Source organism: Quercus robur, chromosome 2 (assembly GCF_932294415.1).
Source record: "Quercus robur chromosome 2, dhQueRobu3.1, whole genome shotgun sequence".
NCBI classification, from domain to species: domain Eukaryota; kingdom Viridiplantae; phylum Streptophyta; class Magnoliopsida; order Fagales; family Fagaceae; genus Quercus; species Quercus robur.
In genome coordinates this window covers 36143527-36168225 of record NC_065535.1, presented here as the reverse complement: position 1 = coordinate 36168225, position 24699 = coordinate 36143527, and the positions used below count along the sequence as shown (strand labels likewise).

The following is a 24699-nucleotide window of genomic DNA, read 5'->3' as shown; positions in this document are numbered from 1 at the left end:
GATGAAATATGAACTTTTCAATAGTTTAAGGACAAAAAATGAACTTCTTAAAGTTTAGGGATGCAAAACAAACTTTTAGTAAAGTTTAGGGTAGAAAATAGTATTTTACTCTATAAAAAATTTGACAACATTTTTAACACAAATTAAGTTGTCATTTTTATTAGTTTTTATTTAAACCCACCATTAACAACACTTTTTTTACTTATTATTAACAATTTATCATATCAATGAGTGTCAAATTTTTTGTGTCTCTAAACTTTTTATCATGAAAATAATTGTAACAACTATAATTTAAACATTTGCTTTCAAATTTTTATTTTTATTTTTGTGAAAGTGTAAAAGAATATGGCGACAACTTCTTTTTTAGAAACTTGCCCTTCTAGCCAGGCAAGGCTGGAGAATACAGCAAAACCCTAACTCTTTGATCCACAAAGTCCTTAAAGCAAAGTATTTTGCGAATTCCTCCTTCATGGAAGCTCAAGTAGGGAAAAAGCCATCCTACATATGGAGAAGCATGGTGGTTGCTATACCGGTGATTAAGGAGGGGACCAAATGGATTGTTGGGAATGGGTGAAGCATTAAGATATGGGGGGAGAAATGGATTCCCTCCTCGGACTCAGGCAGAATTATAACCCCAAGAACCTCTATGGATAGTGAGGCGAAAGTGGCAAGCCTAATTGTGCAGGATCGAGCGGAGTGGGATGTTGCCTTGATACGTCACTCTTTCCTCCCTTACGATGCAGAAGCTATCCTTAGCATTCCTATTAGCCCCATGAACCCGTCGGATTCCCAGGTGTGGGCTAAGTCCCCAAACGGGATCTTCACTGTTAAGAGCACACATCGAGTGGCTGCTAAATACCTTGATGAGCTCAAGGGAAGAGAGGAAAGCCCAGGCAGCTCGGATAATTCCAAAATGACAGAGGTGTGGAAGGTTGTTTGGAACTTAAAGTGTCCGAATAAAATAAAACATTTCATGTGGAGAGCTTGTAGAAATGTGCTCCCCACGAAGCAATGTCTGCTACACAGAAAGGTACTCACAGAGGACTTTTGTGACTTTTGTGGTGAAAGTGAATCTTCTGGCCATGCTCTGTAGGGTTGTGTTATTGCTAAGGAAACTTGGGCTGAAACAAAATTCAGGATTGATAAGCTAATCCACCCACCGAAGGAATTTCTTGATGTGGTCTGGTTGCTCCTGGAGTCACCTGGGGATACGAATTGCGAGGCCTTTGCTATCACGGCATGGGGCTTGTGGAATAACAGAAATGCAGTCCGGCATGGGGAAGTTTGTAAACGGGGGAAAACTATTGCAGGGGAAGCTCAGAAGTATGAACTTGAAGTGTGTTCTGCTAGACCAGTCAACCTTATTGGAGTTTCTTCTGCTCCTAGACTCAAGCGCTGGTGTCTTCCTCCCAAAGGAACATACAAGGTCAATACTGATGCTGCGGTATTCAACAACTGGGGCTGCTGTGGGTTCGGCGTGGTAATTAGAAATGATAAAGGGGAGTTGATGGGTGCATTGTGTAAGAAAGTTGAGTTTCCATTGGGGCCTATTGAAGCAGAAGCAAAAGCTACGGAAGCGAGTATTTATTTAGCTTGGGACCTGGGACTGAAAGATATAATAGTGGAAGGAGACTCCCAACAAGTTATACAAGCTCTAAATGGGTGCATCACACCGGCCCTGCCCATTCTGAAGATTGTTGAAGGGCTGAAACTTTTTCTGCTGCGGTTCAACTCCTGGAAGGCTGTACATTCTAGGAGAACCACTAACGAAGAAGCGCATTTACTAGCTAGGAATGCAATGAATGTGAAAGATTGTGTAATATGGGTAGAGGATACTCCTCCCCAAATTGAACACCAGATTCTGGTTGATGTAAGTTTCTTGGGCGTTTGTCCAGAGTAATGAAGTTATGTTATATGTTTCCAATAATAAAAAAAAAAGGCGAAAAACACATTTTCGTCCCTACATTTTCACGCGATTTCCATTTTGGTCCCTAAGTTTTTTTTTTTACCGCTTTTAGTCCCTATTTAGAAAAACGTCTTCCGTTTTAGTCCTTTCAGTCAGTGCCGTTAGGGCACTGACCTATGTGGCAAACGAAATTATTAAAATAATAATAAAAAATTTTATTTTGTTATTAAAAAATGCCAAGTCAGCATTTAAATTTTAAAAAATAATTTATTGATTTTAATTAAATAAAAAAACTAAAAAACAGAAATAAAAATAAAAAATCACATTAATTGAGATTGAAGTGTGTCTTGAGCAAGAACAACAAGAACACAAACTCAGATCTAAGAACACAAAATTAAAATCCAAAAATCACAAACCCAATAAATAAGAACTTCAAATTAAACCCGAACAAAGAATTAAACGTGAAAACAAACACAAAACACAAACCCAAAAAATTAAAATAAAACCAGCACAAACCCAAAAACAACAAAGAACACAATCCCAAATCAAGAACACAAACCCAGAAAATTAAAAAAAAAAAAAAAAAAAAAAAAAAAAAAAAAAAAGAATGAACTAGACATCAAGAGATTAAACTAAGAAGATGAAAGATCTGTGTTTTAATCATAGAGCAAGATCCTGGATTTGAACAAACTTTTTGCCCCAAACTTCGATTCACGTTGAAAGTGCAAAAACCCATTTAACAAAAACAAAAACAAAAAGCCAAAGCCTAGAGAAATCTGATTCGGAATGGGGACGCCATTTTCGGGCCTGCAACACCGAGACGGTGGTGGAGGCGTGGCGGTAATGGCGGGACCAGTGAAAGCTATGGAGCCCACACCGTCAAAGACTTGTTTGAAGAACTTGTCGCTTAAGCCCCGATCCTAATCTTTTTGTTCTTTCACAAGGCTATATGTTCCGAGCTCGAGAGGTTACACCATGCCGCCGTGACTTTTGCTACCACCGGTGGCGATATCAAGCCCTTGTTCGACCACTGCCATTTTCTCCAAGCTATTTACAAGCACCACTGCAATGTCGAGGACGAGGTGTGTTTTGTAATTTTATGGATTTCTTTCAGATTGGAAATGTTTTTTTTTTTTTTTTGGAGGTTAAATAATATGAATTTTCTATCAGTTTTTGTTTATTTAGTTGTTAGCTTTAATAAAATTGATTATCCTTTTGGCTGTGTGTTCAAATCCAAGACCTCGTTCTGTGATTAAAACCCAGATCTTTCATCTTCTTGGTTCAATCTCTTGACGTCTAGTTCGTTCTCTATTTTTTTTTTTTTTTTTTTTTTAATTTCTGGGTTTTTGTTATTGGATCTAGGATTGTGTTCTTAGTGTTCTTGCTCAAGACACACTTCAATCTCAATTAATGTGATTTTTTATTTTTATTTCTTTTTTTATTTTTTTTATTTAATTAAAATCAATAAATTATTTTTTAAAATTTAAATGCTGACTTGACATTTTTTAATAACAAAATAAATTTTTTTTATTATTATTTTAATAATTCTGTTTGCCACATAGGTCAGTGCCCTAACGGCACTGACGGAAAGGACTAAAACGGAAGGCGTTTTTCTAAATAGGGACTAAAAACGGTAAAAAAAAAAACTTAGGGACCAAAATGAAAAATCGCGTAAAAATATAAAGACGAAAATGTGTTTTTCGCCAAAAAAAAAAAAAAAAAAAAGAAAAAGAAAAAGAAAAAGAAAAAGAAAAAGAAAAGGAAACGTGCAATCAACTTCTTATCAAAAGAAAAACCACCTAATCTAACCCCACAACGGGAAAGTTAGGTCTATAGTACTATGCTGAAGACGTCTAGAATCCTTTTTGGGCACAGTGGCAAAATCATGCTTAACGTGATTGATGATGACAGCTTAGCTTAGGAAACATGTGGGCACTTAGTTCCCTTTTGTTAGACCCGCATAAAATTAAATTAATATTAAACTAAAAAATATTGAGAGTCCACACAAAATTAAATGTCTTTCTTTTTTTTTATTCTTTCAAATAGAAAGAATACTAATTTCTTTTGTTAAGTCAATAGTTTTTTTTTTTTTTTTTTTTTGAGAAATGTTAAGTCAATAGTTGGAGCAAAGGGAATGTAAATCTTATATGTGTCCGTTAAAAATATTAGAACATGCTAACTAGTTCAGTTCAATTACTTAACTTTTGACCATAAAAATGATGGTACTATAAAAAAATTTAAATAAATCTTACTTAGAAAATTTGTTTCGACTTTTTAAAATGATCTATATTTTGAGACATACCAAAATAAAATATAGGACCAATAATTTAGAACGAATGAAGTAATAAAATTATCTACCACTATATCACCTACTCCACAACGGTTTGATCCATTCCTAAAACTATGTTTATATATATATATATATATATATATATATACACATGCGCGATAAAGTTTCAACATATAATATTATTTTCATAATAATTATTATTTTTTATTTGGCCTAAAAAACACTAACTAGTTTTTTTGGTACTAATAAAGTTCGAAACCAAATCTATTATTAGATGATAAAAAATTATACCAATTAAGAAAACTAAAACCAACTTCTAAAACCATGCTTTGGAGGTTGGACTTTGGAGTGTGTGTATATATATATATATATACACACACAACGTTTCATTAGTTTCTAATTCAAAAAAGTATATATATATATATATATATGTATATATTTCATGATTTGTTTCTTATGATTCCGAAAATAGTTTATTTCAATTTAAACGTGGTTAGGATAAGATGCTTCATTTGTTTCTTATATATATGATTCCAAAAACAGTTTATTTAAATTAAATTTAATCGTGAGAAAGCGAATGTGGATTCCAGTTAACTCAGTTGATAAAGTTTTTGATGATTGTATAAAAAATCTGAGATTCAATCTCTTACACCAAAAACTAATTGGTGTTTTAGTCTGATAATAAAAAGTTACTATCAGGAGCGGACTTCATAAGTTGAAACTCTCTAAACAAATAAAATAATTAAAAAATAATAATTAAAATAAATAAATAAATAAAAAACGTGAGAAAGCGAGCAGACGTCCCAGACCCAGGGGGCCGGAACAATAATTTCCTGAGTGAAGGAAGGAGAAAACATGTCAAAGGTCTGAATACGTATCTATAATATTATAATTATCTCAAAATAAAAAATAAAAAAAATGTCCACTTTCTAACTTTTTATTAAAAGAAAAGGTGCATATATCAAGGCAATAGTTCCGAATTTCAGCAGTGGAATCCTATGATTCAAAAAAAAAAAAAAAAAAGCAGTGGAATCCTATGAGTTGAAAATGGTGTCCATTTTTAATTTTTTATTCTTTTCTGGTATTGAATGAGAACATGGCGCAGAGATCAAAATCTCAGTTCCACTTTTTTTTTTTTTCTTTATGCTTGTGCACGTTAGAAAAGGGAGTTTTCTATTGGCTTTTTTTTGGGGGGATTACATTGCCTTTTTCTTAAAAGATTATCAATTAGAATCATTGTCTAAAGAATTATTTTGCGTCTGTTTCTTTAGGACTGGACCGTCCATTCAGAAAATAAGGAAATTTTCTAATGGCTTTTTCTTGAAAGGGAATTGACAACCTTTTGGGCTTAGAAGTTAGAATCATTGTCCAGACCATTAGGACATTTACAGTAGTAAAGCTATATTTTTAGTTATTTGATATTATAAAAAGTTATTTTATCTATTTTATTTACTCACATACCGCAGTAGTGGATCTATTTTAACTTTCAACATAATAAAATAATATATTTACTACAATAAAATAATACATCCTACTACAAAAAAAAAAAAAAAAAAAAAAAAAAAACACCAAAAATATTTTAACCATTAGTGTGAACACAAAATAAAATATTTTTTTTTTTTTTTTTAACCTTTGAGTTACATTGTACATCTATCTTTAGTTATGCACTATAGTTGAGAAGTCAAATTTTTTGGTTATACCTCCATTGCTGCATCTCCAAGTAGCTTTTTAGTGGTGCTAAAAATAACTTTTTAGCGGTGCTAAAAATAACTTTTTAGCACCACTGCTGCAAGTGCTATTACAAGCTTTCCACAAACACAAGGTACATTTTCTAGTTTTCTCACTCTGTATCAATTCAATGCAAAATGTATTTCATTGGTAAAATATTATACGTACTACAAATTATATTGTAAAAAGTTTACTGATCAATGAATATAATTACAATTTCTAACTTTTCTAATATATATATATATATATATATATAATCACATTATTAATTTTATGAATAAAGTTTTTAGTTATTTTTTATTTTATTTTGTATTTAAAAATTGATACATCATCAAGAGTCATATAACTCAATTGACACTTATTATAACTATTAAATAATATTTTTTTACTAAAAAACAATATTTAAAAAAAACTATTAAATAATTAAAAAAGTGGACACACCTATATAATAAACTTTTCTCTCCCCACCCCCCCCCCCCCCCCAAAAAAAAAAATCATTCTTAAAACAAGTAGTTCTATAAGATTAAGACCCCATCAAGTATAGTTCTCAATCACGAACTATACATCAACTTAATTAATCAATTTAAGTAATTGAATTAATTAACCGGGGTCAATTTATAACTTAACAATGCAAATAAGCATTTGTCTTGTGTTATATGAATTGAGTCTTGTCACCGACATAATTATAAAAAAAATAAAAAAAAAATAAAAAATAAAAAAAACCAAATTAGGTATAAGAATTTCTAAATTAGGGGAGAGCGGGGGGTGATTTGGATGTTAAAAATAAACACCATAATCCTATTTTTTCTTATAAATAAATTAAATTCAGTAAATGAATTTTTGAGAGAGAGAGAGAGAGAGAGAGAGGTTCAAAAAAAAATGAACTAGGCTAGGCTAAATTACATATATTATAAAAAAAAAAAAAAATTAATTTCAATACATAAAATTGCGAATTGAATTCTCTCTCCTAAACCAGTTGTCATTGAACCAAACTTGGTCAATTTTCTCTAGCCACTTGGGCAAGAAGAACGAGTAGGGTAGGGGTAGGATTTGAGCTAGGCAAAAGAGAGAAAATTTGAGCATCATATTCAGCAAAATGAATGACAAATTTGGTGTTAAAATTTACCTCCTCTCCCCTTGAATGCTCAATTAGTGTATAAAATACCTTGAACGTTTAGACCCCCAATTCACAAATTACCAATTCAAACTTATTATCAAACAATATATGTGTGGAACATGAACATAAGCTAAAACAGAATTGATAAAACAATCTAAACTAAATAAAATCACAACCACAGCAGAAATTAAATGGCAAAGATTAAGGGAAAAGAGATACAAACACAAGGACAACATAGCGATGTGTTATCGAAGAGGAAACCGAATACCTTGGCATAAAACCTCTCCGCTGCCCTCCAAGCGGTCAATAATCTACTAAAGAACGAAGTTGGGATACATGAATAGCAAAAGACCCTCCAAGCCTAATCTACCTAGTGTACCTAAACCCTCCAAGCTTCTTACTCCAACAAGGTTACGCTGAACCTTTGTTTTCTTTGGCTTACCGGATTCCGCTATAACCCATAGCATTAACCAATATCAATTAATCCCTTCCTAACTGCTTCCCAAGCACCAAATAGCCTCCTCACAGATATAGGTATGGTGAGAAAAGGTTTTGGCTAATGTACCTCTCAAAGATTTAACAATGGAAAGGGTGAGAGTAGAGGAATTTTGGAAAATCAAAGGATGAAGATTGTGGATCAGTCAATCTTATTTTTCTCTAGGGTTTCTCTTTCAAAGTTCTCTTTGGGAGCTCTCTACATTTCGTGGGTATAAGGGGTATTTATACTGGTGTGTGTATGGAATGCGAAGAGTTAGTTTTTCCCAAACAGAGTGGACTGGTGACTTGGCCTCGCAACTTAACTGAGTCGCGAGTCCAAGCCATGAGTTAACTGAATGGCTAGATTGGACTTCTTGTCCTGTAGTGCTCCAGCTGGCGTGATTGTTCAGCTTCTTTACATGCTTCACTCATGTGCATCCTCTGGCGACTTGCAAATCGTGAGCAAGCCGCGAGATCCAATCACGAGTCCCTTGCTAAGTGCATAAACTTGAGCTTTTTTTCATACTCTCACACACACTACCCTTACATGATTCCCACCTAAATATAGGGTTTCTAAGTGCTAAATTACAAGCAAATTGACACGGAATAAAGTCAACAAAATGGTTCATTAAATTCAACCTTACACCCCTCTCTAATTTGGCTATTTGAGTGCCAAAATTGCTCTCTTTGTTCAATTCACTTGATAACTTGCCATTCATCCAAAAGACTCGATAACTTTCCATTCATCAAAAAGACTACGATTTATATGTTATATAATATCTATAATTTAATTTTTTTAAAATAAGGAATTGAAGAGGAGGCACATCATACACTTGAGAGTATATAAAAAAGTGGTTTACTTTGGAAGTGTATGATTTTTTAACCATATATGTATTCATCCTCTTAGAATTGGAGAGTAAAAGACACGAAAATGTTACATTTACAATATTTTTATAATAAATTCTAGTGGTAAACTATTATTTGCTCTAATATAGACTAACCACTAACAATACTTTTTTCCCTAAATAACAACTTATCACTTAAAATTTATTATAAAAGTATTATAAAAATATTATGAACATAGTATTACTCAAAAACATGACTAAGCAATACGTAGATATAAGTCAAACACAACAACTTTAAATAAAGAAGAAGAAAAAGCAAATCCGACATATAGAGAGAAATTGCGCTGTTAATGCCAAAGGAAGGCAAATAAATTCTTTTGAATTAAGAAAAGCAAAAATTTGAACCTTTTTTGTCTTTTTCATTTTATGAGATATGGTAAAAAAAAAAAAAAAAATTCCAGATAACTATTTATAATTATATATAAAAAAATTAATCGAGAGATTAGCGGGGCTAGGAGCTTATATTCTTAGATTTTGGTTTTAAAATTTCATCTCATATATAAGTTCACATATTTTGATATTTTTGAAAACAATTGAAAGGGCCGTTGCCCTAGCGTGGCTTCACCACACAATGATAAGTACAATAATACAATGCCGACTCAATTGGTGAGGTAAATAGGCAACCGTCTAAGGCTCCAATTGAAAAAAGGCCACCAAATTTTTACCAATAGAAATATACCTGTACTAATATAAATATTAATTAAGCTTCAAATATACACTAATAAATAAAAAGAGTAGATTTTTTTTTTTTTTTTTATCAAAGAAAAATCTTTTTATTGGGTGTGGTAATAATTGTTCGTTTTTCTCAATTTAAGAACGTAGAACTCATTAATTTCTCAAGCAAAACTAAAAAAACTCATTAATCTCCCACTAGTAAATAAATTTATACTCAAATTTTATTTAGAGATATCAAATATATAATTTTTTTAATTTTTTTTTTTACTATTTGGTTGTTTCATTCAATAAATAATGTTTATTTTAGTTGTATAGTCATTAGTAATATGATGGATTCATTTTAATTTGTAATTTTGAATCTAAAAATATATTTTTTAATAAAAAAAACCAAAATTTAAATAAATATTTCATTAATATTCAAAATATAAGAACAAGTCTCAATTGAAGTAGTTGCCTTAGACCCCATAATACCTTGAGCCGACCTTGCCATTATATATACACATATGCACACACTTGCACTAGTATAATATATGTTTCTGCGATGCTCACTTTGAAAAAAATAATCATATATAAATAAAATTAAATATTTTAACAATATAATTAAAATTAAAGAATAAAATACTTAGTTAAAAATAAAAGAAAATAACTTAAATTAAAATCAATGGCGAAGCCAGGATTTTCATTTATGGGGCAAGATTGATAAAAAATTATTTTAAAATGAACTTAAAAAATATTAATTGGTATTAATAACAAAATAAATAAAAAGTTACAAACAGATGTAATTATCGTACAAATTCTAGTATGAAGGTAAACTATGACTTGTTTATTCATACGTATGTCAATTTACTTAATAATCATAGATGCTTTTACATATTTTAAAATCGCTATATGATTTCTTCATTCCGTATATTTTAACAATCAAAGTAAGGGATTAATCTAAATACCTAAAGTTTTGACATATAATTTGATTCATTAAAATAATAATAAAAATAAACAAATCTAAAATTGTTAAAAATATAGCAATATACTTGTAGAGTTGTATACACACACATTACACTAACTTGTTCTTAAAACATAGGTAGAATTCAACATTTCTTTCTCTCTTCTTCTAAGCCTTTAAAATTTGGGTATAGTAAATTTAGAATTTGATATTATGATAGAGGCAAGAGCCAAGAGATGGTGGAGATAAATAAATAAAAAGATACTTGACGGGGCTTTAGTACCATGTAAAATAATTTAAGTATTTTTTAATTTGTTATTTTGTGTATAATATGGGAACCAATAATGGAATAATGCCGTACTTACAGGAAAGAAAGAAAGAAAAAAAAAAAAATATATATATATATATATATGTATATATATTGCCAGGAATCTTGCAATTTTTGTGAAAAAGGTAAAAACAAAAAGGAGAAAAAATTGGGACAAGAAAAATAAAATTGCGGTGATGAATCATGAATCTTGGCATTTGGGTGGAAAACAAGATAAAAACTAAAAGAAAAAAGTCTTTGTGTGTCAGAGAGTTGTTGGGGGGAAAGCTTTTATTTTTTGGGAAATATTAACCAGTACTGTGCGGTTCTGGTTGAGGTTTCTCAAATTGGGTCTGACTTATTAAAAATGATAAAAAATTGTTAAAAAAAAATGGCCAAAAAAGATAAACAATTGTTAGACAATTACCAAAAAGTTGAAAAGGTAGAATAAATGTAGCAAAAAGTTGCAAACGATTGTTGTTAAGGTACCCGTTAACAAAACTTTTTTTTATTTTTTTTTACCACCCAGAGGCTAGTTTCTTACTTTATTTCTTCACGTGGGAACTTAATTAAGAAGTGCTTTTTCAGTTTTTCCATTATTTCATTCAGTGGGGGCAAAACAGGTTGCTTGAATTATTCAATCTAATTACGTTAAAATGCAATCAAATTATTTTACGTTAATATAATATTTGTGTGATTCAGGGAAGTTATTCAATCAAATGGCTTTGACTGGAACTCAATATATATATATATATAGTCATGCATAGCCAAAACTTCCAGGGCCCTGTTGAATGACTTCCTCGACACATGACAGGAATTCAGCACATTTGCTCAGAAGTTAATAGATGTACGTACGCACTGTTTAAGCATGTAACTTCTCTTTTATATACATATATTTTATTTGACAACTAATCGACTAAAGCTTGAAACTTCTCTTTTTATATACCTATATATTTTTTTTTGACAACTCACTGCTTGCGGTGAAAAATTTTCTACCCCTTAATACATCATCCTTTATTTCAATTAAAAAGTATATTTAATTTGAAATAGAGAGAAAAATGAATAGGTTAATATTGGCCTATCTGAAAAAAATTGACGAAGTAAAATTTTGAGTTATAATCAGTTAAAATTTAATCTATAATTCCATCGGCATGCTCAAAATTTCACCATTTTTTGGGATTATCATTACTTAAAACATGTTAATATCATAATATCCTTTTTTTTCTTTTTTCTTTTTTCTTTTTTTTTTTGGTTCGGTAAAATGTTAAAATCATATCTAAGAGACTTAAGACTAACACTATTGAAATCTAATCCGAACATGGATAGGAGAGTATAATCCTACCCTTTGGAGAAAGGAAAAAACACAAAAACTTGATCTTTGAGGTTGAAAGTTGAACCAAAATATTATATCAGACGGAGATAGATATCAAATTTCCATAAATACTTTATTCAAAACCCGAAAACCAAAAACCAGAAGCAGAATACAGAAAACAGGAGAACAATTCAAAAAATTCTAAACGACTATCATCTTTCACGTTGAACATCTTGCACAAACGACAATTTTCTTGGAAGATCTTATTTAGATAACGCTCCGTGCATTGATTCCGCGGAGAGATCCAAGCAGATTTTTTTTTTTGTTTTTTTTTTTAAATTAAATTTTCACACTCTCCAATCTAAGAACAAATAGGTAAATTAGCTGGGGGTGGCCGAATACTTGTTTCTTTGGTGGGGCCATTCTTCACAATTAGAACAGTGTCCATGCCCCAACTCGCATGTCGTTCCAAATGACAGTGCATAAACCAAACCCCTGTAAAAACATCACCATGTCATTCTCATTCTCAGTTTCTATGCATATAGCCAGCAAGAAAGTTAGAGAGATTCATTCAAAAATAAATAATAATAATAATGCTACGAATGCAGCTTTCTTCATAATAATTTTTAGACTTTTGCATAACTTCTTTCCTACACCTGTGATGTGGCAACAAGCGAATAGTGAAAAAAACATAGTAGGTTTTTATGTAAATAATAGATAATTTTTTACAGTTTGCCACATTAGAGTTGCGGTAAAAACTAGTTTGTGATCATTCAAGTGGTGGGTGTGAGTAATGGACTTAATTGACATTCATGGATCTATTATTTGTTCTTCACCACTTAGTGGATTACTTTAATAGTTGTGAAATTTGATATGAAGAAAAATTGTGCTCATAATATTATTGAATTAAAAAAAAGGAGAGAGAAAGTAAGTGTACCAGGATTATTGGCTACGAATCTAATGGCAGCCCATCCATTCTTAGGAACTCCAATGGTATTAACTTCTGGTGGATCAATCAAATTGTAAGTCTTTGTTGAATTGGTAAGGCCAAAATTGCCATAACCCGTCCCAACCAAAAAGAAGCTAAAACCATGTAGATGCATTGGGTGATTCTCTGCATTCCCAACGTTTGTCCCTTGGTACACTATTTCCACTACGTCCCCATAATTTATCAACCTTGCCTTTGTTCCTAGGCTTGGGTATAATGTATTATTACCCACGTCTCCAGTGAAATTAAACTTATAGGGTGGCAAATTCGGGAAGTCCTTGTCAAAAACATTTGGCAAGCTCCTGCATATATAAAAGCTCAAAATTAGGTCATTTTCAATAATATATTATATATACACTTGAGATACAATCACTTTATTATTTAGTGATACTTTACTTCCCCATGTTACCAAGTGCAAGATTTATGGGGAATTAAATGTGATAATTAGCTTCTCATAACAATAAAAAAAAATTTCCCATATATAATATCGTTCATTTCTCATAGAAAAATATTTCCTGGAGTAAATGATACTCCAAAAATTTATTAGCTCATAGAATTTTGACTTTATGTCATATCAATAGTACCAGTAGTTCACAGTACAGTGATATATGATTAGTAGATTACTTTTTATTAAACAGCAATACTAAACCTGTGAGTAAATAATTTCATCAATTATATATCGACAAATGTGCAAGTTGTGTTAAAATATGTGACTAAGTATGTGTCCATAAAATAACCATTCAATAACAGTTGTTGATTAAAAAAGAATAAAATCAAAAAGACAGCAAAACATATATGTGTGTATATGTACGTATAATGAGAAGGAAAGAAATGAAGAAATAGAAAATAAAAATAAAAACAGGGTGTTGTAGATGTAGTACGTACTTATAGTATGCTTGCAGGACATCAGTGGATGGGGTGACAAAACTTATGTTGTTCAAGCTAGCAGATAGCCTATTACCACTTGGACCCCCGCACGAGGCATTGGCACAAACTATCTGGTTCACAGAAACTGTGATGAAAATTCGTGTGGTGACATTTTTGGGCACATAAACAGGGTGCTCAGCACTAGCCAAGGATCTTATACGAGTTGTGAAGTTGTCTGCAGCAGCCTTGTCTGTGACATTAGGAAGGGTTGGATAAGGAATGGTGGTTGGAATTGTATAAGTGCCTGTATATTGGAGAATAGCTGAAGTGTTGGTAGTATCGTATGGAGCACTTGAGTCAAAGAATGGAGAAGCAGCCATGTAATAGTAACTAGGTGCTTGATTTGCTGTGACCAATATATCCATTGTTTGCCCTGGGGTTATCATGATGTAACTTGTGGTTATGGGCTTTATGTATGCAGCATCTTGAGCCACAACTGTTATATTGTGTTTTGCAATTCCGAAAAACATTTCTTCATTCATCCCGGCATTGACTAGACGAAGGAGATATGTCTTCCCATATTGGACTGGAAAACGAAATGATGTTTCTGCAACATCCAATCCAAGTTCTCACCCAATTAAGTAACACTTTCTTTATAATCATTAACAAGATAAACACTTTTTACTTTGCCAATAAACGACAAGAAAACCCATTTTTTCCTGAATGACAAGAAAACCATCACACGGTTTCAATGTTCAACACAGTTCATAACACTTTTTACGAGCTGTAAATGGCTATTTACTAACACGCTTTGAAAAAATATGAGTTTTTTTTTTTTTTTTTTTTTTTTTTTGAGAATAAATATGAGTTGTTTTAAGCAGACAACAAATTGTTATAATATTTTTAAATGGTTGAAAAGTCAGACATCATATAATAAAATAAAATAATTAAAAAGTAATACTAGAAACATTAATTAATTTACAAAACTGTTTATTTAACACAATAACTAAGAGTTAACGTCAGTGTTTTATTTACCGGAAATCATTTACCTATAGTTTTAAAAACCGGAAAGATTAAGGGGTGTTTGGTTTGTGTTTTCAAACAACAATTTTCAGTTTTTAAATAATATTACACATATTTCCACACACTTTTTCACCTACACGTATTTTCATAAATATTTTTAAATAATAATTTTCAGTTTTTAAACACATATACCAAACGGACCCTAATGAATCCAAAAAAACATTTGGTTCTAGGTTTTCCCGATTCTTGACCAGTTTACCACACATTAACAATTTGTATTAAGAAAAAAACTTGTATAATTTTTTTTATAACCCTAGCATTTTTCATAATAAAAAATTAGACTAGGATGCAGTGTTATGCAAATGTTATGACTTTTTTTTATTTTTTTAAATTTTTTTTTTTTAAATTATAGACTTAGCAAAACACATTGTAAAATATATTCTGTCTATACAGATTTTGTGGTTTTGGCCACTCAGGCTTTTCATTTTGTCATATTCTGTCTATTCTGTCTATACATGGTTGAAATATGTTCGTACCATTGGAGCAATTATTTGGAAATCCTGGTTGGCCATTAAGAGCGTAGGCATTTGATGGGGTTGGATCACCACCGGTTGAAGTGGCCTCGTCAATAAGTTCCTTTACATCTCCATTAAACCATTCCGCTGCAATGTATTGAAGTAGTGGGAAAAATTAGTTGTATATATAATCTTAACAGCGTAAAAAGTTCATAGCCATTAACTATCAAGGATTTATACCAAGTATAAGCACTTGCTCAGCGTAGGGCTTGGGAAAAGGGTAAGTCTTTCCAATTTCAGGCAGGATGACTATGGCACCGTGGATTGTGGCGCGGGACCAGTCACTATGGGCATGCCACCAAAGAGTTCCTTCCTCATCAGAAAATATGACTTCATAAGTGAAATTCTTTCCAGGTTTAATAGGGCATTGTGTAATATTTTCTGGACCATCTGACCATGGATTTTTTGGTTGCTTCACTCCATGCCTACATAGACAAGATTTTTTTTTTTTTTTTAAATTTCAGTTTTTATGAATTTTTATTCCATACCATTGATGTCTTTAGATTATGCAGTTCAAACTAGTTGATTATCATGGTTCAGAATAAATAACTTTATTCAAGAACTTCTTTTTTATAAGTACAACATTAATCAATAACAAAAAATAATAATAATAATAATAATAATAATAATCAATAACTTATATACACGAAAAGAAAAAAAAAGGGACAAAAAAAAACCAAACTCAAAGCAAAACTTTGAAAGTAATTTTAACCCAGACCAAAATCCATCATTTCATGCCCTTTGAAATTTACACTAAAAGAAGCTTGCTTTTTCCTCTTCCTTTCCTAGATTAAGGAACTTCCTAGTCTTCTAAAGCAAGTGTTTTTAAAAAGCAAAAACAAAAACAGTACTTTTATCCTACCTAGTCTTCCAACACGGAAAATAAACGGTGTCTCAGTCATCCCAGAGAGAGAGAGAGAGAGAGAGTCATTACCAGTGAATAGTGACACCATAGTCTCCATTGTTGTGAACATTGACAAATGCCTTATCACCTTTGCGAACATGAATGGTTGGGCCAGGCCATTGACCATTTACCGTAAACATACTCTTTGTCGTACACAGCCTTGTAAAGTTCGTCTCCCTCAGCTACAATCACAAAATGGACAATGATTTTTAAAAAAAGGCACACATTAATAGTTTAATACAGCCAAATTTGCACATCAATCCCTTCGTAATCTGAACATTTATGGTGGGAAATGAACCACAAGTACTGTACACAGAGAGAACTTGTCCAACATACATATGTAATGAAAATAACTTGATTCTCATAAAATGTCATAGTGAACACTTACAAGAAAGCTGTAGTGGTGGACATTGTAAGCCGAGCAAAACAGCAGGCTATCCAGAAACAAAAACCCTAGGAAACCAAGGATCAAACTTGTCTTCCTTGATCCCATGTCTCGAACTTACTCTGATCACCCAGACAGAAAATATTTTCTTTCTTAAAGTCACCTTCTTGCTTGTGAATTTCAGCTGGCGTTTAAGATCTGTATTTAAAGACTCAACTTTTGCAAGACATGCCTACCCACATACTATAGAATTAGTATTAACACTAATCAACAAATAATAACAAATGGCTAACAAGTGACGAGACTTGGGTTCAGAGTACACATGAAAAGTATGGGATATATAATATTTACATATGTTCATATGTGTCAATCCTTTTCTTTTTATTTTTTAAATTCAAATAGATATAACAATGAAGCTAATTCTCCTAATAAAGAAGAATATATTATATTAGTGAACTATAAGACTCATTTTTTAATAAGTGTGAGTTTGGCAAGCGCGTTTTGCGCGTTTTCTAGCGGGTGTGTTTTTTAGTGGGTCTCGTGTACTATTTACGGGACCTGTGAGTATTTTTTTTCAACAAAAACAACTTTAAAACTAGGTCCCATGGTACTATTCACACATTTAAAAATTATTTTGTTACAGTGTTTTTAGTTTTCAATTTTTAATTTTCAGCAATAAGCGGTATCCAAACAGACCCTAAGTTTATCTTAAGAAAGAATTAATAAATTTCAAATTAATGATTATTGTTTGGTGAAGAAGTCTTGTATTCTAACTTACACTATTTAGATTCCCAAACGGTCGATTTTAACTCTTCTTTCTCATGAAAGTTATTGCCGACTAACTATATTCAAGTTCCAATTATTTCATATATGTGGCTCTAAAGTCTAAATCCATCAAAAAAATTAATCAACACAGTTTTGAATTAGTTTTGGCATTACCTGTAATCTGTCAAAATTAGAGTCTATTTGGGATTCGCTTATTTTGCTAAAATTGAAAACTTTTTGCTAAAAGTGCCGTAGATAAAGGTAAATGTTAGTTGAAATAGTACAGCGAGACTCATGAATAGTACTAAAAAGTGCACTATGACCCATGAATAGTAGCAAAAATAAGTTGAATAGTAAAATAAGTTAGCAAAAAATAAGCTAACCAAACAGACACTTAGTGTGCATAGAGTTATACCTTTAATTACAGTTCGTGTAATTCTTGTTAATGTTATATATTACTAATAATAGTTTTGTATTGTATGAGGGTTTTTTTTTTTTTTGACAAATTTAATACATTGCGTTATAACACAATGTAATAGATTATCTCCTTACACTGCAGGTGCTTTATGCTCTGTCTAATGTTTTTGTCTCTTGGGTTCTTAGATTAGCCAATATAGCAAAGTGGTCCTTATCTTGTAATTTTTTTGGTTCTTTTGATATTGGCTGCTGCCCCCCTAATTTTGCCTCTATTGTATGGGATGAAACTGGCAGCTAATTGTATTTTTGTCGCTCTTCTTTGTAAATAAAGATTTTTCATTCATTCATAAAAAATAAAAAATAAATAAAAAAGATTATCTCCATATACTCTCGATCTGTGTGCATACACGTGCGTGATGTTAACTAGATATAAATATATTTTACCGTGTAATAACCTTGTATTGGTTAAGTTTTTCTTAAACAAATATACTGTTGATTTGTATTGTTTACTTATAAAATTTTTTATTTTTTATTTTAAAATTATAAATAGTTATAGAATATAAGTTTATTGATTAAATAGTAAATAACATTCAAGTGATATGAAATTGGAAAATTATTAGATATTTCTGGAGTACCATAAATTCATACTCCTCCCCCTCACATGAATAGTAGGTCCCACCATGAATTTAATTAGTGAGACCCACCATTTATGTGAGAGGAGGGAGTACGCATTTATAGTACTCCGGGAAATTTGGTGTGTAGGTAAAAATGAATAGAATGTTTAGTTCAATGATGAGATTTCAAAAAATATTAATTTAATCAAATGCTATTGAATGAGTAGTATAATATTAATAGGAAAAAAGTTAACAGATGTCCAAAGGACATTAATTTAAGAAATATCATAAGTAACATTGTATAGGAAAAGGAAAAAAGCAACTAATTTTTTTAACAGTTTTTTATATAATCCATAAAAGTTGTATAAAAACTTTTTTAATATAGTTCATTAACAAATACTTTAAGTGCATAGACCCATATTAATAAAGAGTTATTATTGGGTTCCCTAGGAGTATACTCCCTCCCTCTCACATAGGGGTTAGTCTCACCCACCATAAAACCCATCCTTATGTGAGAGAGAGTAAATATACTCCTGGATTACCTAATAAATTTCCATTAATAAAGAGTGATCTCTAATCATATCACATGTAAATAATATCAACCAAACAATGGATGGTTCAGTGAATGTAATGCTACTCATTAACATTTAAGTTCGAGTGTCCTCTTAAGTGCAAGGAGGAGGGGGGGAAGCAAGGGGGAGGGTGCAATTGGTGAAGGTGAGATGCTATTTACGAATTCTATTTGTTTTATATTCTAAAGTAGTAGAACTTTAGGGCCCTCTCTTTTTATGAAATGTGCAATGTGATCCTCATTTATTTTCAGTGATAATTTTTTTTTTTTTTTTTGTTGAAAATTTTCAATGATAATTAAGTTTCTATATGAATTGTAATGTTAACTCTAATATTGCACGCATAAGAAAATTTCACGTAATTTTTATTTATTTTGTTCTGGACCATGTTTTAAACAACTTTTAACCGGATAAATTAACTTTGGTCCCACTGAAAATAATTGAGAGAAGAATCTTAAAACTCCAAGGCTCACTTGATAAGGGGAGAAAAAAATAAAAATCTTACACCAAGCTTTAGGTAGAGTGGGGCTATGGGCACAGGCTGCACGGCTGGGAGTGGACAATTGTAATTAACTCAATTCGGGCACGCTTGGTGTCTTTTTTTTTTTTTTTGCTAGCGCGTGGTGTCTTTTATTGCAGGAAATAATACTCGTAGAAATTTGAATGTGGAACAATACTGGTGCCATTCAAATTCAATGGTACCCACCAACTCTGACGAAAGAGAAAGGGAGATGGGAAAACTGAAAAGAAGCTTTATTTTTATTATTTAATTTTCTTATTTGTCTTCGTTTTCTCCCTTTCATTTCAAACTATGGGATTCGAGGTGTCAAAGATTGCACTATTATAGACAGACAGATTATAATTCACCTAGCTGAATTGTTTGATATGGCATCTTTTTTCTTTTTGTTTATCTCACATGAACAATTGGCTCGTCCATCAATCAATTACACTCATGTCTTTTCAGCAAAAGAAAATTACACTCATATCTTATTACCATTCGGCAAATTTTGTTTTGTGCCCCATGGCCCCCATTCACATGGTCGGAGAAAAGACATACCTTCGTGAAAAGACAAAAAAGTACGAATTCATTTTGCTTCATAGTCAGCTGACATGCCCTGGAATTAATCAATTTAACATCCTGCTTTTCACCAAAGAACAGATGAATCATCGATGTTAATAAAGTGGGATTTTTTTTTTTTGGGTAGAAATGGAGATCTTATTTATTTATAAACAGTATTCATACGTCAACAACTATAGCGGGCTGTCTAACACATATTCTATTACTCCCTAAGCCAAGCATGTCCGTTACATAACATGAATACATAGAAGTAGGGTAGTTGTCATATATAGTCAAAACTTGCTATTTGTGATTTCTCCGTTGTGCGAGACCATCAACGCACTCATTTGCTTCATAGTAGATGTGGTGCATCTGAACTGCTCATGCCTATGCCATTAGTCTCCTGCAATCACATAATAAAGGAAACACATTAGGAGGCAAAGTAAAATTCTAATTATTTAACCAGGCTAACACTATCATAGAATTGATTTCAAGGTGGATAAATTTAAATCCCAAATCCCAAGCCAACTGAAGCCACTGACGAACTGCTCCTAGTTCTGCCACATTATTTGACGTAATGCCCAAATTCAAAGAAAAACCTAATATCCATTCTCCAGAACTATCTCGCAAAAGGCCTTCTGCCCCTACCCTTCCTGAATTACCTAATGAATTACCATCCGTGTTAAGCGTGACAAATGGTTCAGCTGCAATAGTCCATATAACTAGTTGATGTATTTTACGTTGGACAGGTTTATCCGGACCTATCAAATAAAAAAATTCAATAGTGGCTTGGACCGTTTTATAAATAAGTCTATCCTGGGAACTCGATTGATTGTGGAATATACGCTCATTGCGGGCTAGCCATAGATGCCAACATAAAAAGGGGAAGTATATTTTCAAGGAAGTTGTAGGTTCAGGATAACATCCCCAATTGCATTGGTTTGCAACCATGATTGTAACGGTAATTGGAAAAATGTAAGTGGCAGGACACCTGGTGAATGGCACTGGACTTCCTTGGTCCACGGGCAATCTCTTAAAATGTGGATCGTTGTTTCAGGAGAATTACATCGAGGATAGAGGTTACTTATGTATGGTCTAGAGAAAGCAAGATACTGCCTTGTAGGAACTCGGTTACGCATGGCTTTCCAAATGAAGAATTGAATCTTTTTTGGGCATAAAAGCTTCCATATCCAGTTCCACAAAGGTTTCTCATTGGGCATTCTCTTGGTTTGAAAAAGATATTTCGAGGCTGACTTTACCTAACAAATACCATTATTATGGAGCCACACAAAGGCATCAGGAATGCTAGTGACCTGTGTTACAGGTATACCTTGAATGAGTTGTTCTATACATTTTGGGAGAGGTACTTGGAGACAGTTGAATGTCCAGTTATGGTTATTGTGCAAAGAAGTAACTAGACGTTGTTCTTCGCTTAGCGAAAGTGGCACGACAATGCGACTTTGGAGGGTGTCCCCAGGAAGCCAGTTATCCTACCAAACGTGAATGGTTTGTTCATCACATACAATCCATTTCATCCCACTCCAGAGCCATTGCATGCCTTCATACAGGGCAGTCCAAATATGTAAGCTTCAGGGATTGTGGACGCTATCAAAAAGGTTCGTGGTTAGGAAATATTTGGCTTTTAAAGCTTGCGCCCAAGGATTCTGTTGAAGACGTGCTTGGTTCACAAGAATTTCCACATTCATATGACGAGTAGTTCGTAGCCCTCGCCCCCTCCCCCCCTCCCCCCCCCTTCCCCCCGACATCCTTAGGTGTCGTAACAGTTTCCTAACTCACCATGTGACATTTTCATTGCTAATTCGTATCTCCCCATAAGAACTTGCAGTTATATCTATCTAGTGTTCGACTCACTTTCTGGGAAAGTAATGTTGTTTGCATGGCATAAAGAGGTATTGAAGCCACCGAGGATTTGATTAATGTGGCCCTACCAGCCATAGTAATATATTTTGCTTGCCAGCCTGCAATTCTCTTCTTGATTTTATCTACTAAAAATTGGTATGCAGTAGCTGTATGCCTTGTGGTAAATATAGGGGTCCCTAGATAAGTACCGATCTGTGTTGTAGTTGGTATATCAAAGATGCCAGCAATAAGGGTTTTCGGTCTCCAAGGGGTAGTGGGTGAAAACCAAGTACGAGATTTATAGGTGCTGATAATTTAGCCTGAAGCATTGCAGAACTTCTGTAACATACTTCGAAGGTTTTGACAATCATTTACTTTAGCTTTGGTGAACAGGAAATTATCATCAACAAAAAAAAAAAAAAAAAAAAAAAAAGGGAGATATGAATTTGCCCATGGAATCCTATAGGGTGGATTTTCTTATCTCAAACCGCCTCTTCCAAAAGACTGGAAAGGCATTCCAAACATAGAATAAAGAGATATAAGGATAGCAGGTCCCCCTAAAGCACTCCCCTACTCGATCTTACTTCCGACAGAGGTGCGCCATTCCACTGAATATGATATCTCGTTGATGCTATCATGTTCATGATTAATTTAATAAGACCAGGCAGAACTTGAAAAAATTCTAGAGACTCCTAGATAAAAAACCACTCTAACTTATCATATGCTTTCTCAAGATCTAATTTGAGTGCTACATACCCAACCTGTCCTCTTTTACGCACCAGTGTTCGTATAATTTCCTGGGCTAGAATAATATTATCACTTGTTTGGCTACCTGGCACAAATCCTGCTTGGCACGGATCAATAACTGTTGCAATAAATGGTTTTAGACGCTGTAGAATAATACGAGAGACAACTTTATAGAGAGAATTGCACAAACTAATCAGTCAAAATTGAGTGATCATTTTTGGATAAGCCACTTTTGGTACCAAACAAGGTTGGTACCACCCCAATTTGGTGGGATAACTTGATTCTCAAAAATCTCTTGAGAAAATATTTTTGTTTTTCTCATAACTTCCCACAAAATTCACCATTTAGACTATTTACATTTTAAGGAGATTAAAGATTTTTATGGTTGAGTGATAATATTATTTTGATTTTGTCTTTTATATATATAAGGTTCCAATAACTTGTATAGTTGTATAACAGTATAATAGCACTCGCATCAGTGCTTGTATAATAGAAAAAAAAAAAAGTTAACGAATTGCCTGAGGATATTTGTTAATGAACTTTTTTAAGAAAGTTTTTATGGGAAAAGAAGAAAATTAATTAATATTTTGACAACTTTTTCAATTTACCATAAAAATAATATAAAAACTTTCCTAAAATGGTTTGTTAACAATTGTTATAAGGGCATTCGTTAACATGATCAATAGAAAAATGACCACATTTTAGCCAATCAAATATGAAATTCACTCATATCAGGCTATGCAAAGTTAGGTAAAAATATATAGTTACTATAGTAATCATGTAAATTTACATTAACATTATTCATTCTGCATTTTTTTTTTTTTTTTTACATATTCTGATGATGAAAAAGAGAGTGGATAATAGTTGTTAGGTGTGAAGAAAGAAAAAAAATTTTAAAAAATCAAGAGAAATTTATATTTTAATAAAATATTGTGTAAATTATATAATATAATATAGGGTATTTTAAAAAGTAAGTATGTAAAATAGAAAAAAATTAAGTTTTTAAGATGTGAATGCTCTTATGATTAAAAAAAAAAAAAGAAAAAAAAAACAAAAAACAAAATATGAAACATTAGAATTATAACAAGAAAAATAAGTTGGATATATAGCTTAATTACGGATTTGAATTGGTGCAATAGTTAGGGTAATTGTATTGTACAATTACCATTCCACGTGAGATATAAAAGTTGATTGTGTAATTTTTTTTACTTTGTATTTTTTACTTTTTTACCTTATCAATTTTTACATTTCACTTTCTCAAAAAAAAAAAAAAAAAAAAAAAAAAATTCACATAGGGATGATAATTGTGTAGCTGTTTCACTGGATCACAACCCCTTATTTAAATACCAACTTTTATTTAATACAACAATAAAACAGTGCAGAAGAAAAATAAGATTAATATTTCAACAGTTAATGTCTTTGTGGATAGCTTATTTTTATTTGTTTATGTAGTTTTACAAAATAATAAATAAAATTGTAGTTATATAAATAAAATAAAAAAAGGAAAAGTTTTTTTAAATGTATATAATCTAACAATGAAAGTAAGTTTAATTTTAAAATTATCCAAACCCATGCTTAATGATATAGTATGGATATAAATTAAGGAAATAAGAGATCTGAAGTTTAATCCCCGCCTACATCAAAAACTGATTAGTGTCTTGGCCTAATGATAAAGAGCTATCATTAGGAGCAAACGCTATAGATTGAAAACCTCCAAAAAGAAAAGGAAAATATTTGGATCATCAAATATTGTATTTGGCAAGTCATATAAAACAAATATTTGTCATTCATATAAAAAGATGGAAAGAAAAAATATGAAGGAAAACTATTGGGAATCTAAAATAAAAACGTAAACATGGATGAGAGCCATTTTTTATTTCTATTTTTATTTCTCTATGCTCAATACGATTGTGTCAAAACACACACATACATATATATATATATATATATATTAACTTCTTCTTTTTTTTGCCATAAAAAACATATAAAACTTAAAGCTACCAAAAATAGTTATGACCAACTATATATAATATATTGCTATCTTTGTATTTAATTAGTGTAGCACCTAGAACACAAGGTATCCTTCAAAATTCTTCTATAACAAATAGAAATTGCATTCAAGGCTTCAACAATAAGATGCTGGAGTTTTAATAAATTTTTAATTGCTTTAGATAAAATGTGAATAGTATACGTTTGGTGGCTGAAGATTAAAGAAGCAAGCAAAGACGAACACCGTGGCTATTTTACGCGTTTCAATGTGAAATGATAAAA

General features: G+C 31.9%; 2 protein-coding genes across 2 annotated transcripts; one reads left to right on the top strand and one right to left on the bottom strand.

Annotated features, from left to right (window-relative positions):
* The first annotated feature begins 646 nt into the window (after positions 1–646).
* Positions 647–1900, top strand: LOC126698394 (uncharacterized). The gene is made up of 2 exons (XM_050395575.1): positions 647–931; positions 1094–1900. The coding sequence occupies exons 1-2, from the start codon at positions 647–649 to the stop codon at positions 1898–1900; spliced, it is 1092 nt and encodes a 363-aa protein (XP_050251532.1).
* Positions 1901–11767: 9867 nt separating this feature from the next.
* LOC126713535 (putative laccase-9) lies at positions 11768–16815 on the bottom strand. Its single transcript, XM_050413292.1, has 7 exons — positions 16403–16815; positions 16045–16196; positions 15291–15535; positions 15072–15197; positions 13531–14119; positions 12595–12947; positions 11768–12152 (listed from the first exon to the last, which is right to left on the bottom strand). The coding sequence occupies exons 1-7, from the start codon at positions 16505–16507 to the stop codon at positions 12019–12021; spliced, it is 1704 nt and encodes a 567-aa protein (XP_050269249.1). The 5' UTR covers positions 16508–16815; the 3' UTR covers positions 11768–12018.
* Positions 16816–24699: the final 7884 nt, after the last annotated feature.